General features: G+C 33.1%; 3 protein-coding genes across 4 annotated transcripts in view; 1 reads left to right on the top strand and 2 right to left on the bottom strand.

Moving 5' to 3' along the window:
- LOC113491850 (dual 3',5'-cyclic-AMP and -GMP phosphodiesterase 11-like) overlaps positions 1 to 6553 on the bottom strand; it is a 193328-nt gene extending 186775 nt beyond the window's left edge. Inside the window, 1 exon segment of the mRNA XM_026869030.1 lies at positions 6230 to 6553. The gene's annotated coding sequence lies outside the window, so the exon portion shown is untranslated.
- Positions 6554 to 7618: 1065 nt separating this feature from the next.
- Positions 7619 to 9402, top strand: LOC113491858 (protein MIS12 homolog). Its single transcript, XM_026869043.1, has one exon. It carries the CDS (start codon positions 7733 to 7735, stop codon positions 8351 to 8353), a length of 621 nt encoding a protein of 206 aa, XP_026724844.1. The 5' UTR covers positions 7619 to 7732; the 3' UTR covers positions 8354 to 9402.
- A 2150-nt stretch (positions 9403 to 11552) lies between these two features.
- The window catches only part of LOC113491737 (probable G-protein coupled receptor CG31760), a 68078-nt gene continuing 63138 nt past the window's right edge, over positions 11553 to 16492 (bottom strand). Inside the window, exons 9-18 of one of the 2 annotated variants that reach the window (XM_026868889.1) lie at positions 15985 to 16117; positions 15547 to 15700; positions 15177 to 15286; positions 14941 to 15085; positions 14533 to 14602; positions 14300 to 14438; positions 13938 to 14043; positions 13600 to 13743; positions 12956 to 13120; positions 11553 to 12512 (exon numbers count right to left, since the gene is read on the bottom strand). In XM_026868889.1, coding sequence (XP_026724690.1) covers positions 12471 to 12512; positions 12956 to 13120; positions 13600 to 13743; positions 13938 to 14043; positions 14300 to 14438; positions 14533 to 14602; positions 14941 to 15085; positions 15177 to 15286; positions 15547 to 15700; positions 15985 to 16117 — 1208 coding nt within the window. In that variant the 3' untranslated portion in view covers positions 11553 to 12470. The remainder of the gene's footprint in view (positions 12513 to 12955; positions 13121 to 13599; positions 13744 to 13937; positions 14044 to 14299; positions 14439 to 14532; positions 14603 to 14940; positions 15086 to 15176; positions 15287 to 15546; positions 15701 to 15984; positions 16118 to 16492) is intronic. The other variant, XM_026868898.1, reaches the window with a different exon arrangement.

Genomic DNA, 16492 nt, shown 5'->3' with positions numbered 1-16492 from the left:
GAAGCCCAAATCCCAGTTAAATCGTAAGCCCTTCAAAAAGGACAGTGACCGGGAACAAGATTAAGGACGGCAAACAACATGTTATGATTTATAAAAAAGAAATATAAGATCCGGCTGTAATGTGAAAAGGTCTTTGTTTCTTTTGTAATAAATTTCGTATCATCTGGGTCTAGGATATCAAAAGGACCCTTTGGAGAGCTAAAGAAGGTTTGTCCAATCTTTTCGTAAGATTCCCAATCATATGATTATTGAGTATCGTGAATGAATATCTACGGGTTCTGTCTTTGGATTAGGTCTACTTGCACCTTTGCAACATTTTTTTTAATGTTGCTGGTTCTGCTTCAATAAATGCCAGTAAGATTTTGGTTGATCTAATTTCAAAGCTTGGATAGGTGACCATCACCTGACGGTCCAAATGGAATAACCATATTGGAAATCACTCAATTACAACGGTGTATGTTTGTGTTTATATTTATGTTATCCGAAAACCGTGAAATGTTACACGTGCCACTAGACGCGGCGGCTTATTTGCTTGTAATGCCAATTTGGCAACGAAATTCTAAACGAGAGGGAACCATTAAGAATTAACGTCGTCGTAATGCATATTTTAAGTGTATATGCTGTTTGAGTCGTTGTTAAATTTTAATTGGTTTTTATTGCAACGTGGGTGGCTTAATTTAATAGGAAAGTTTAGGGATTCTATTTTAAAACGGACATAAAAGAATCCATCCATGCTACTATGAAACTGCATAACACATTTACCTAACTTTCAATTTTTTGGGCGTTCTGGGAAAATCTCGACATCGATTGAGATGAAAATTGGTATGGAATAAGTCTGAACCACATCAAAGGGTATAAGCAAAGTTTTGAAATAATAACGAACTTCTACGCCGGCAAAAGCCCAGTTGAAACCTAGTAATATTACAAGCCTAAAATCACCAAACAACGTCAATTATGTAGAGCGTAATGGGAACCAGACAGCAAATTACTGATGAGTATCGATACGTGAGAACAAGGTAATCGTTATTATAGTACGTAAGAAGAAATACTAGTTTCAGTATTACCGAGCCTTGATCGTGAACCCAGACTAGCAGGACAAGGTCAGCATGCCATTAATCATAATACTGACGGGACCTGTTGAAGCGATATGCTTTTGCCTCTTTTGTTTATGCATGAAGCTATATGACTAATATTCGTTGGATACTAAGGACGGTGATGCCCTAAATATAAAACTAGTTATAATTTTGGAGCTACTAGTTCATTGAAAGGGTGTGTTTTTCTATGGTGGTTTTTGCCAACAAATCCAAAAAACCAACAAAACCTCAATTCTTAACCAGTTTTTGAGCAAAAACCATTATCAGGCGTTTAGAGGATTAGAAGAATTTAACAAGAGCAGGAAGAACGCTTTAGCTTAACTCGAGCATTATTCGATGTGTTGTGGGGATTATTTAATAAAATTCAACAATCCCTTTGTCCCGCTAGCGAAAGAAAGTGATATTTCAACAATAGATGAAGAATCGTCCATTGTCTGCTGTCGGGATAGCCACGTTATTAAATAAGATATTTCATAACCACGCCATATAATCCAAGTCATAGCGACTATACGCTATGCTAATATGCATGTGTGTCCATGCATCGCTCCATAGGTGAACGCTCAAAATAATACGGCCCGCATGCAAGGCGGATTATCGTCCCCAATAATCCGATTATACACTATTATGGAGTAAATTGTCCACTGTGACAATGAATCAAGCTGAGTAATTAAAAACATTTGTTTTAATCAAGCCGTCACAAACTACGTAAATATGTTAATATTTATGTGGGCGAAGCAGCGTTCGAAGTTTTAGATTAAAGTCAGAATTTTAAGTATTCAACGCTCTATTAAAGACAAAGTAAAAAGGATGTTGAAGAATTTTTTTGAGTGGGTACGATCAAGGAATTGGAAAAGGATAAAATGGGGTGCTTCGAATTTATTTTTAATCACAATGGGTTTCATTGAAACCAGTATTTCAAAAGCCTTCCAAAATTACTTTTGGAATCGGTACCTCGTTTTAATTAATTTTTCTTTGATGATTCGGGTTTCATGAGCCTCTACATAATTTATCCGAAATTTTTGTCTATTTGTCAAGACTACGCCGAGAAATTGATCTTATTTACTCTAGCTAAGGTTTGAAATAGCGAACGAGTTAATCAAATATGATTTTCGTAACTACTTCTTTGTGTCACATGTTTATTTATTGGTTACTTTTTGTATCTCTTTACTTATCTAATACTTTTACTGACAAGGTAGTGTAAGGTCAAAAACAGTACAGCATTTAATGCTACTTTGCTCTATGATTATTGAACAATTAAAAAGCGAGAGCCTTTTCGTTAAGTGTATAGTTAGATACTCGGCTCTACTAAGGGATTCCCAACAGTTTCCAATATTTTAGGGTATATTCAGAATTTAAATTACAATTCCACCATTCATTTCCAAATATTCATACACGCGAAACCGATCGCTGAGCGACGCGCAACGATCGATAAGCATTATCTTAATCGATTTCCATCAGTTACGCGTACAAGATTAAATAAATTTAATGGCACATAAATGTTGAAAAGGAAACAATTGTTATATAATGCATGATTTGACATTATTTACTTCGTCGTATTTATCACACTACACACTCATAAAACTAAGTTTGTATATGTTCTCTTGACACTCAAACGGCTGTATGAATTTTGTTAGAATTTTGTTTAAGGGATAGCTGATGGCCCGCATTAAAACAGGCTATATTTTTACAACTGCCACTCACTAAAGTAGCAGAGTCGTTTCCTTATGCGTAGTAAGAAACTGAAAGTACAATTGCTTAGAACACTTTGTACATAAAATTTACTCATACAATAAAATAAAATTAGCACTGTTGCTAAATAACTGATCTATGCCATTCGTGTATATGGTATTTATAAACGAAATATCGCGGTACAAAACCGCGAACAGATGAGAGGAAAACAGGACTTCAAAGTAGAACTCATAGCACGTAACGTATTGAATAAACTTTATTTATGAAGGAAGATGACTGAAAATACGTGTACGGTAATGGTGTTACAAGTTGTAATACAAGAAAAACAACATGTTTTGCATCAAATTGTATACCGTACTTAGTTTTATCATTCAAAAGTGCCTCTTTCTCTGTTGCGTAATGTCTAAATGACGGAATAGATTTTACGCTTTTTTAGTTGCGTTTAGATTTTTTCGACTGCTTTTTATGTAAGGTTTGGATATTACAGGCTAGAGGCATAATAATTACTCTAATCGAGTATACTCGGATTGCTACCACACAACGTAAAATTTTTGAATGATATCAGTTACACGTTCATAAACGTTTGCCTCTTGCTTAAAGTTCCCGAAACCCGAACTTAAAAGTTCAGGGAGCCGCGCCTTATTAATTCTTAATGTAGGAGAGTAACAAGGGTATATGAATTGGCAAAGCTACAATAATTATACATAGAAATACGTTGGCGCCGCGTATGCGCAAGTTGGGTGTGAATATAACATTTTAAGACCACATACTCTTAGTCCAGTCCAGTCAGTGCAATTTTAAATAAACATTCGTCAGTTTAGGGAGAAGCGTCTAGGAGACTACGACGGAATATTCCTACAGTCGCCACATTTGGCAAACATATCAGTGAACGCATTTCCTTGTTGTGTGTTTGTGCATAGGCGACAGACGCCAGTTTTCTCGTCTAAATCCATTTGCTTTACTCAAATTACAAAATGATATATTGTAGACTCTGGACGTACAAGAATTTGTGTTATTAATGCTAGTTTTAATGCAACTTATTACATTAAATGGTGTTCAAATGTTTTGTAAAATGATGGTGCTTCAAAGGGTTTCTTAGTGACGCATGACGGTACCTAAATCAATATGACGAGAGACTGTGATTGTGACTTGCTATAAACATATTATTTTATATAATTTTGCAGGATGGCGTGTGTATCGATTTTAGTTATTTTTCTCAAGATTAAATCATATTCCATAATAGGTACGTTTTATTAAACACTATTCAAATATACCGTTAGTTAATTTCGTTTATAACATTAATGTACATAAACATGCAAATATGTTTAAGTATAATACCATACTGTTGACAACATTCAAAGTAAAACAGCGAACTCGTGAGGAAATACACGTGATGGTAATAATTTCTTACATGTGCGAGGTATTGTGCGGTGGTTATACGTTTCCATAGATTTCCACCATACATATACATGTACACACAATTCTCCATACATACGTACTCGAACGTATAAAAGTATATTTATATACAGTGTGTAAAGCACATTTCTTGTAATTTTTGCTGTTATCGCGAATGATTGAATTTTTTTTTATAATATATTGATATAGCAATACTTTTTGATGAATATTAATACTCTTCGAGTACAGTTAAAAGATATAATGATCTATCTCGCTTTGTTGTCTTGTTTCAGTTTTTCTTTATGAATTAATATATTTCCCTTTACAATTCAATTTCATTTATTTTTTGCGTTACCAGACGATAAAAATAGACCGTTTTTAGGAATGAATATTAAGCAATATAAAAATAGATATTTATTTTATAACTCTACTGCTCTGGGACAATAATTGTAATTTTTACGAGCCTTGTTCAATAGGGAATAGTAGTACACCTTATAATAACTCTGCGTAATTACTACTAGGGTGGCTATGGGTACCAATATCTCATAAATATATACTTAGTAAGACTGTTGCAGATGTGGAAGTGAGACAAAACCATTCACGGCTTAGAGCGGCATCTCGTTCCCACAACTGTATCTTCCTTCAAAAGGAGTTAGTAGGCCCCCAGGTTCAGATTGCGTTATCATTCTAGTTTAAATATTTAAATGGTGCTTATCATTGTATGTAAATGACATAGTAAGGATAGAGCAAAGACCTTTCTGTAATCTTCATTCATCTAAATTAATCCTAAAACTAGTCTTATTTACAAGAAGTCAAACTCTTCCTACTAGGGTATAAGATCGATCAACTTTTTTTACCCGCCAATCTGCGTAGGCCGCAATCAATTTAAAAAAAAACTTGGGGACTTCTTTTTAATCATAGATTTTCTCGCTATGTCCACTAAGTTGAATTAGTTTACGGAGGAAATTACGATTTCAAGCAGTCAAAACTTAAATATTTGTGTACACGTAATTTAAATGTAACAGAATAAAATCATTGACCCTTTGTTCTAATAACTTATTAGGCAATAGCGGTTGTTTTATCACATAACAAATTATAACTTCGTATGTATTGATAAAATAATTTGAAAATATTGTTACACGAAGATATCATATCGAAAAACTAAACGTAATGAATGAACGATATTAGTGTAGGATTTGTTATTGCCTACGTTATTACTGATATCAAATGGAAAGCATTGATTGGGTATGGAAACATGCGTAATAATAATACATGAACAAAGTTACAAACGCAACTTAAGTAAAATAAAACATTATTATAATTATTATTAACCTAAATGTTAATACATAGGTAGTTACAAAGCCGACTAAAGTTTTTATAAAAAAAAAAACCTTGTGATCATGTGATACGAAATTATTATCAACTATTATAAGGGAACCAACGAATAGGTTTCTGAATTAAGTTTTAGGTGATTTTTTTTATTGAGCGTTCGCGTTGGGCGCAGAAACATTGGTACCTAAATAACTGTATCTTAGTAGTACCTTTGGAATGAATAATTTACCAAAGAATAATACCCCCACTGTAATCGTTAAATTATAACTTAAATAAAAGACGAATTATTACTATTATTAGTCTTGTAATTTTGTTACCCGAAACGAGTTTGAAAAGAAAGTAAATGGTGAAATTAATATTTACATACATATAGGTAGCCGATTATAATTCTTATTCGTCGCAATCAGCTATTGGTCAAACAAGAGCAACCAATATTTGAAATTATTCAACAAGTGGCAAACCAAGTTCTTTTAGAATAGTGTTTGCAATTACCGACAAGAAAAAACACCTTGAATATAATTTAAAAGTATAAATAGTAGTACCTATTTGTTTTTAGATTGATAAGAACTAGGTAGGTACCTACGTAATTACATGCGTTTTAAACCGTTGTTTTCTGCTTAACTTGACGAATGTAAATGAACAACACGATAAAGAATATAACTTGTGGAGCCTGTAAATAGATGTAACAAGTACAATACAGTAAATCGTAAAATTCTTACCACAAAGATGGGTTCAAAGTAACAAGTTCACGGTCAACAAAACACAAAAACTGCAACTGAACACAACACAAGGAATGGAAACTTTGTAAACACTGGTTTGCACACGCGGTGGAATACTAAAAAGTTTTATCAATAAAAAGTTTTACACCCCCAGAGCAAATACTCTTAGGCCAAAACAAAAGAATGTAACTCTCATCGGAATCCTGCCGAGAGAAAGTTTCCGCGATAAATACGATTAGGTTATGTTATTGTTGTGATGTAACGGAAGCGTCGACACAGTACGAACTCCGCGCTATTACTGAACGAACTGAACTGAAGTGAATTGCGAACCGCAAAACAGTTAGCGAGAGAATGGAATGGACGTGACGCACCGCATTCATTCCCCGTATCGAGTTTTTGTCGCTTGTCGGCAGTTACTTTGTTTGTAATACATATTAATTATGTTACACGTGTTTACAAAATAACATAATATATACATATTGCACGTTTTTAGTACAATTATATTATGAAACTAATAAAATTGATTCCAAAGAAAAGTAATTAAGTACCTACGTTATATGTATTCATGATAAAGTAGGTTGCAAAATATTTTGAACACAAAAATGGGTCCGGTAATACTTTTTATATTACGTAATGTTTTTCATTATCAATGAATAGATTTTTTGTTTTTCTTTTTGCCAGTATTCTTGTAACAGCAGGCATAGTTCAGGCGTAGAGTTTTCATCAAACTCAGTAAATTGTCGTTTTCTTTTCTAGTAAAGTAGTGTCGTAACTTTGATCAATTGTGTGAGGTAGTTACATAAATATTTTTGTTTGCTTTTTATGGAAATTCACTAGTTTTCTTTACTACACACTATAAATACAAATAATCTGTAAAACTTGCATAAGTATTTAGTTAGTCTTCCAGAGAATATTCAAATCAGATTATTTTAAAGCACGCCACCATTATTTTTTGAACCTGGGAACCGAACTGGCATGTTAGAGACGGAATGATGTTGTTAAAAGCTAACGCTACAACTAAAGCTACAACTAGTATAGCCATAAGATCTAAGATATCTTATAAATAATTAAATAGTTTGTATCTTTGGAACTGCTTCATGTCAAATCAAATCACATTAAAATATAGTTATTTTTAGTTTGCATTTATATAAGTGTGTTGTTTCATATTACTTAGAAGCTGTCACGGAGGAACAAAGAATGAAATGTTTAACATCGCATAATATGTATGTGATGTATGTAAACTTGTGATATTTTTAAAGACATGAATAATAAAATAGGTTGATTGTATATTTAACTAATCAAAAATCATCCCAAGTGTATAAAAAATAAGTTGAACCAAAACCGAAAAACCGTAATTTTGAAGTGATTAATTTAGCCTGGCAATATTTGTTTCGTTACTGTCAAACTTGTTTGAAACTTTGAAACAGCTTTCGGTTTTAGTTCAAATCACAACTGTTTACGTGAGGAGTTGTTTTTTTATGAGTTAAGATTTTAGTAAATAAAATGATCAAAACAAAACCGTGGTCTGGTGGAACCGATGAAGAATATGAAACTCAACACTTTGGGTTCGGGGCACAGCGCCTTAAAATATCTGTACGGCAAATGGTCGAACAGAAAATCACGAATGGAGTTAAAGACATGGAGTCCTATTTGCAAGAGTCTTTAGATCTAAATGAAACTGATAAGGTAACATTAACGAGATCTTGTGATAAATTAATTCGGTTGTACTGTGATCGCGCTGGTCCGTCTTTAGAGGCTATTGATGATGAGATAGAAAGAGTGTTGAAAATACCACAGAATGTGTTGTTGCCAGAAGATGAAGTACAGGTTGAACAAACATCGGATTCTGAGTTTGAAAAACTCAAGGAGGAGGTCGCTTCTCTTAGGAAAAGAGTGGAGAGAGGTGCTCTTATGGAAGCTTTGCTGACTGCAGAAGAAGAGGAACTTTCTACAGTAGAAAAAGTTTGTGAAACAGCTAAAAAAGATATGGAAGCCATTGATTTACTTTGTAAAAATGTTGACAATGGTGAGTGTTTGAAATCAATACAGAATGAAACTCAGTTCTTGTGTGCCAGTGCATCATTTATGAAGAAAGAGAACAATATATTTGATGAAGAGTTTTAATGAAATAGTTGTCACTATGATGTGAATATTTTGATGCAGGAAATAATAATATGTGCTCATATTTACGGATTAAGTTATTCTATTTTTGTATTCTATACTATACAAAGATTGTAAAAATACACAATTTGTGCTTTTGTTAATCTGCAAATAAAATCTGTTATGTATTCATGGCCATGATGGAGATATAAGTATAGCAGTTTATTTTAATTCAGGTTAGTAGGTATATGCATAGTGGAATTATGTGGAGAATTCTCCTAAGATTGCTCACTGACCATTTTCTGTAAGAGATTTTTTGTACTTGGTTAAGACTTGAATAGTTTTGTTTGTCATGTTGTTTGGTTACCAAGTAATAAAATTGTAAGAAGACAACTATGTTGTATTAGATGTATTGCCTTACATACTGAGTAGATCTTTGATATTTACAAATATTTACAACTTTTGTTCTTCATAAGTCATAACTACGATGCTGTGTCAACCCATGGTTAGGAACACCGGTTGGGTCCAAAACTAGTTGGGCATATAGTTGTGCATTCATAAATCACAAATATATAAATAATCATTAATCTGCTGTATGGCTGTTATTATAATGTTGTGTAGATTACCAATTGTTCTTTCAACATGACATTAACTACCTTTAGAAGTGTCTTGCATTGGAGAAGGAACAATACACAGAAAATGCAAGTAAGATAGTGGTCTCTACATTGTTATTGTAGGCTAATTACTAACTAGGTAAATTAATGAGAAAATAAAACATCACAAACAGTCATTTTATTTTAATGTAAAAACAGAACTTCTTACATAAAATTCACCTAGAAACGAGTATCATAGATTAACAATACTTATGACATCAATTCTAATATAACACCAATGTTACATTATGATTACTATGTACTTTTATTTTTAATTTCCAAAAAACTATACAAAAAATTGATACATTTAATTTTTATATTACCTCAAAAATTTATAACTTGGCACATAGAACATGAAATTGTTAATTCTAAAGAGATTCAAAAAGTAAAATTATATTCAATAAAATAATTTACACCATATATTGTACTAATTTAATTTGTATCACATTTAACTTAAGCTACAATACTGGCACGCATACAAATGAAGAGTTTCACTCAGCTTTAGATAACAAAATTAATTTGCAGCTCCTTTTTGATGTAACAAAAATGTAAAAAGAATAAAATACAATGTTAAAAATAAAAATGTTGATACAAATCATCATATTTATTTAGAAAGGAAATGCAATCCTTCCTTATGTATACATTTTACTTTAATAGAGCAATTATTTGCTAAGAATCTAAAGAGTGTGCTCAACTAAATAGGGGACAACGTAGCTTAGCACACACTTTAGTTCTACATATAAATGATTTTTATAAATAGTTAACACATTATATGTTAACTCATTTAAACTTCTTAGTTTCTTTGGCTTATATTATTTCACAATTGTTTTATTCTTAGTACGTTTTAAAGATATTCACCCTTTCATGAAAATGTATGAAATGCAAAATGATTGAGATAAAGCAAATAAATATTTCAATATAAAAAAACAACAGAACTATTATAATGTACTTGGACATTACCTTTAAATTTTTCTCAAAGTTATATTTAAGTTTATATGAAAAGCTTGGACACACTTTTCTATTAAGATGACTTACTATTTTACATCAAACAGCTTAGAAACATCATTGAAAAATACTTTATCAGCACACTGAACACTGATCACTGAAACAGTTATATCTATAGCCAACTAGCATCAAAAAATAAATATTAACACTACCTAATAAACTCTAAAACATGAAGACAGATAAAAAAATGGGATCTCGGGTAGACATGGTATTATATTTTTCATCTCATGCAATAAATCTATAGAATGTTAATAAGCTGCATAAATCTCTGTGATATTACTTTAGTCAGAATAAAGTAGGAATTTACCATTGCATCAGGTTTATAAACTCTATTTAGTTATTTACTCACTGATTACATCAGGGTGTACTACCACATAATATAGAAACAATCACTTTTGATGTGTGATAGAACAGTACTGGTGAAGAGCGACGTCTCTCTTCCACACTGACAGGACTTAAAGCGGTCCTATTTGGATAATTTTTGAAAATTATTAGTTCCACTTATTTTACTTGTTTCGTAGAAGCATTATAGGTAGTGTTTGGCGCCGACAGATTGATTCGACACTTCATGGGACAGAGGATGGAATGGTCCAGCAGTGAATTATGATTTATATAGCCAGATGTGGAAGTTGTCACAAAGATTTGTGCAGCTATTAAGAATACAACATTTATAATGGATGTAATATTGTTTATCACAGATGTTAAATCAAATAAAACAGGAAACAATCCCTAATGAGTTTATGTACAACACTTTAGAATTTATGCTTTATCTTGATTTCATATTTACAATTTGTTTTACGCCTAAAACTATACAAATGGATTATGATTTACCTAGTTTACAACACATAATTGATACCTAACGAATGTGTAAGATTAAAATTAGTTCTTAAATTATGTTAAATAAATAGAATTTATAATTTTTATTTCAGTTAAAACTTATGAAATCATTTATTTTTCAACTTTTATTTCTTATTGTCTGTCCTAATGGTGAACACCCAGTGCTCAACATTTTAAACTACAAATATATTACAAATAATAAATATTTAAGTTTACATTTTTCATAATATATTTATTGACTTTGGTAACATTACCACAGAAATAACGTTTATTTAAAATAACACTTTAGAAGTACTATGAAACTAATTAATAGAATACGTGTACTAAATTATATTTGGAATGTTGACGATATTTCTCGAAATATATTTCTAGTATAAGCATTACAATTAATAAAGTACTGAAGTAACTATTGAAAATCTTTGCCAACAATATTAACACGTCATGTAGCCCAGGCAAACTAGACATAAAATATGTATTAATAGTTTACATTCACTTGTAGAGCAGAAAATTGATACAGGTCTTGAAATCGTACATAATTTGAAGTCTCTTAGTAAAATTGAAATAACCGTAAGTATTTAGGTAACCCTCCCTGAAATATTAATACTTAAAGCTTCCAAGAGAACACTTCAAAAGTCCGGGATAAAAACTATCTTATGTTCTTTCTCAAGGTCAACTCTATCTCTGTACTATATTTCGTTAAAATCAGTTCAGTGGTTTAGACGTGAAAGCGTAACAGACAGACAGAGTTACTTTCTCATTTATAATATTAGTAGGGATTCATCTCGATTTTTTTTTATTGCTGGATATAAGGTTTTCAAGACCTGTACCTATATTCAGCTGTGTATGAGTATACTAACATTTACTCTGACTACTTGATGGCAGAGTTTGTACTGAAGATGCTAAACATTTCTTTGGTATACATTATTACATACTACCTGAGCTGAGTAATGAGTATTTTAGAGTAATCATTATTGAACACTAGCCTTCTCTAAATGTAATACATAGAGCAGTTACTAGATATAACAAAAAATATTTTACATGCTGTACTTATCTAAACAACATTAACAATTAAAATTTCGTGAAAATCGAATACTCGTGTACATAAATTAATAAATTAACACGATAATTATAATTAATATAGTACTTAAATGTTTGTTTAACACTTAAACATGCAACATAATTAACGTCCGGTCACTGTTTGAGGTGATTTCTTAATGCACTTCACTTGATGTTATTGTTCAAATATTTGAGTTACCACTTTTACATGTTGCTATAACCTGAATAGGTATGTGCAAATATTATAAATGGGACGAGGGGGAAGGTAGACAAAGACAATAGATAATATTTGAGTGCTTTGCCAACGCCCTCCCTTGTCCACATATTCATACACCACAGAAATGCGAATAGATCTTGCGATTAAAGCTTAGTATCCCAACGTTTTCTGTCAGTACATTAGCAAATGAACTTTATTACTAGTGAAATTAGGTATATTTTCTATTGCTACAAATATTTGAACAAATACAACGTATCGAAGTAACGAGTGATGTGTGTCAGACGTAGGCGGGCGGTCGCTCGTCGACGGCAGTGACAATGCGGCGGCAGGCGGGCCCGGGCCACAGCCAGCCGCTATCGCTCAGCGCCACCAGTCACACCGGCCCGCTCCACTCCGTACTGTCCTGGAATGCGTACTACGATACAAACGGTTATGTATGTACGACAATACAACACATTTAGCTATTACTAGGTAATCTAGGTATCGAGGTTGGTGGGTTTAGGTGTAATTTTGGAATACACAATACACAACTTTGTTGAGATTTAAATATTTGTTTTACGCCTTTAAGAGTCAGAGGAAGCTTAACGGCGATTAAGCTGTGTTTGAGAATCTAGTCATTTGGGTATCAATCAAGTGTTTGTGTAAGGGAATTGGGAACATTTTTGTCTGTATGCGATTACGATTCATGCTAACAAATAAATTGAAAATGACTCTTTTCAAGCATGTGTGTCACTGTAGTTTCTTCAATGAATTGATAAAAAATCTCAAACTATGGATTTCACTATAACACAACATATTGATGCAATACAAGTACATGGGATATCAAATATGATTTCTTTGGACTTATTTAGTATTTACCTGTGAAATGTTAACAGTCTTGGGGTGTATGGGGCTCTGCGGCGCGGCCATGTTGGCGTTGGTAGTGAAGTAGCCTCCGGGCCGCGGCCGCAGGTGGCGGTTGTGCATTTCCATCTGCACTATCTTCATGAACTCTATCTGGGCAGCTAGCTTCTGAACTTCCTCCTGGAATATGGAATATAGAAATCATTTGGTTAGAATTTTAAGGAAGATTCTAGTTTAGGAGTGACTGCACGGACGTGCGAAACATTGGATTGAAACAGTCCTTTTAGTAATTTATACTTCCTCGAATAAAAAAAAAAATAGGTAAATTCCAGTGCAGTTTGTGCAGGTGTTTTTTTCACTGAGAAAAATATGACGATTTCCAGACTAGAAAAAATGACTTCGACCCCATGTAATCATTCTTTAGTGTTGGATGTCAAGTTTTTTTTTGCATTTGAAAACTTCTTCTTTTCTATAGGGTCGATGCAAAATTTAGCGAGTCGGACATTCGGTTACCTCATACAATATTTGTATATTGTGTCTTTGTTCATGTTGATTGAATCTTTGTGCACCCCCCACCTCTTTGACACAAGCATTCAATAGAAACCTTAGGCCTGAATAAAACCTTAACCTTTTTATTTAAAAAAATGAGTGTAGTGTACCTTGAGTTCCTCATTCTCCTGGTAGAGGTCCGGCGGCTCGTCGGGCACGAGGCCGATGCCGTTGAGTGAGGAGGAGGCCGGCACGCCGCGGGCGCGCGCGCGGCTGTCCCACGTGTCGCCCGTGCCGCGGACCACGCGCAGCACCTGACACAATACCACATTATATGCCTGTTATGTTGCTGTACATTTTAAGAATAAACTTTTGACTGGTCTTTAGTTTGATTAAATAACGACGACTGTGACGTAGTGTCCTGAATCATGAATAATTTTGGAACAGAAATAGAGGATCTATGTCTCTAAATATTTTAAATAGTATACATTAACAAATAGCAACCTACCTTAGGTAAAAATACTAAAAGGACAGTAGTTGATGTAGATAATTGTGTTCTTATAAATCCAAGGAGGTATTTTATATCCGGTCCGGCTCGAGGCAGTATAAGTAAGCTGTGGATAAAAAATAAGAATAAAATAACATACTTATTTAAGTCACTTGTATAAAATCATCTGCGAACGAAGATTTTTGTCAATCCAAATTAGACCTTAAAGTTATTTCACAAAAGTTCAGCTTTTCAAAGACAAAAAATTGCTCTAGCTTTCTCGATGCCATGATGTTCATTCATTTATGCACTTTAAAGCATAAACTAAAAGTCTATTTTCGCGTGTCACCACATCACCTTAAGACTATTTATCAGGTACTTACTGGAACGCTATCATTAGGGAGTTGACAGTGAAAATATTGTAGATAGCTATGGAGATGAGCCTTGCTTCATTGTAAAGGCTCTCTGCGTGTCGAACGCGGTAACAAACGCGCACTCCCCAAAGTAAGAAAAGGATTTCACCTGAAAATATAAAAAAACAAGTTGAGAACTATTTTATATACCTTATTTGGTACAGAATTTGATTTATGGATGAAGATAATTTTGATCTGCTTACCTATAGCTAAACTATGATCCCACCAGTTATATGTGCACTGTTTAAACTTTAGTCCTTTGTTGTCTGTAATCTGTAATCAATGAACATGATTATAAAAATCTTATTATTTTTTTATGATTTAGACTTGTCACTGCATACGCCTGCCGTAACTCAAACTTCCGTAATACACTTACATCAAAATTCATTACTGTTATCAAGTGCAGATCTTGTTTTGTTTTTATTTTGTGACTTCTGGGAAGATCTTCCCTATTTGATATCAGATTATTATAATCCGACACTTAACCTTTAAAAAGTGGCTAATGGCATCACTCACTCTCTTATCACTCATCAAAAAAATAAATTAAACAGTGCTCAAACCTTCCCTAGATTGGTAGAGAGATCGACCGGTACTTAATAAGTGGTACTCACTACTTCAGCATCTGGTGGTGCTGACAGTGTCCAAGTCCCAAGGTATACAAGCATGATGAGCAGTATAGGAGCCATCCACTGCAGCAACTGCTTGTCAGTCAGTTTTAGTTTATGGGCAGATTTCACACGGTAAGTCAGGGATACTCTGTAAAATGAATAAATATTGTAGAATATTGGAGGTATGGGAGGGACTATGACTATTAAATAAGTATGTTTTATGTAAAATATATTATTACCTCCATGTTTTCATCAAAAGTGCAGTATATGTAATACAGAATCCCATGTGCCGAGTCCACTTCGTAGCAATGCATGAGTATCTATCTAGCACCGGGAATATGGCTGCCATCTGTAAGTAATTTTATATGATTATAAAAATATTATCGCAAATAATAATAAATCTCGCAAGTTTAATTTTCTTAATTGTTTACTGCTGCTGATGTCATATCAACTCGCGGCCCTGTGCTTTAGGACTTTGATTGGTTCTAAAAAAAAATTATTTTAATGGATTCATGCCAAGGAACAATTTTTTTTCAAAATCATGACTTCAATAGTTTAAGTCGACTCATATTACTAGTTGATTTAAGAGTGTAAAACCAAAATACTTACTTCCATATACATAATAGCACAACCAAGAAGAGTTATAGAGAGGAATACAGGGCTGGCAACACGGAACACCTTGACCCTGCGATGGTGTCTGGTGTAGATGGTTAAACATACTGTCAGTCCTGCACAGGTCACCGATATTACCAGCAAAGATATCCTGGAAGAATAAAATGGTCTACAATTAAGTAAAATAGCATTTGCCAGACTATTGAATATTTATTTTCTTAGAGCTGTCTCATGTAACATGTAAACCTTAATATATACAAGGTGTTGTTAATATCAAAATATGCTGTTAATCGTTCATAAAATAAATTTAAATTTAGAAGCAAAATATAGCACGATTTTTTTTTAATATCTGCAAAAAAGCGCACATATTGTTTGTGTTGATACAAACTAGAAACTTGGAAATATGAATATTCTTATTTTCTCTTTTTTACGTACCGGAATGGCCAGTTGTAAGTGGCGAGGCAAGGCTCTGGACCCCGACATGATTCGCAGCCTGGCTGACATTTCAAGCACTCGTACGGTTCGCTCCAGTTTTCCAGATCGTTTTCCTCGTATTCTTGGTATGCCACTAATAACAACAATCTTGTTTATCAAATATGTACTTGGATTTTGTTTTCGTTGAAACTAATTATGGAAACAATGATAGTTCTGAATATGTAATTACCTGCTAACCGAAGTAACTTTAATTAGATTGACAATCTAAAAGAATAATTATAAACCGACAAACAATTGTTTTATCGAATTTAATGTTTTTGTTTTGATGAATTATTGAAAACAAATTATTACTGTCACTGTCAAAAGTGTGGCGCAGACTAAACAGAGAAAAAATATAGCAGGTATCAATTCTGACCAACTTTGAAATTACTAAAAGTAAATAAATGGAAGTTCCTAATTTATTTCGTTAAGGTCATGTTTCGTAAACGTAGTTATAAGTAAAACATCC

This window comes from Trichoplusia ni, chromosome 1 (assembly GCF_003590095.1).
Source record: "Trichoplusia ni isolate ovarian cell line Hi5 chromosome 1, tn1, whole genome shotgun sequence".
In the NCBI taxonomy this organism is placed as follows: Eukaryota; Metazoa; Arthropoda; class Insecta; order Lepidoptera; family Noctuidae; genus Trichoplusia; species Trichoplusia ni.
Note: the sequence above shows the minus strand (reverse complement) of the source record. Positions and strands in the feature narration are given on the sequence as shown.

What these genes read in the sequence shown, in the direction of transcription:
- LOC113491858 (XM_026869043.1), top strand. Translation starts at nt 7,733, where the DNA reads ATGATCAAAACAAAACCGTGGTCTGGTGGAACCGATGAAGAATATGAA.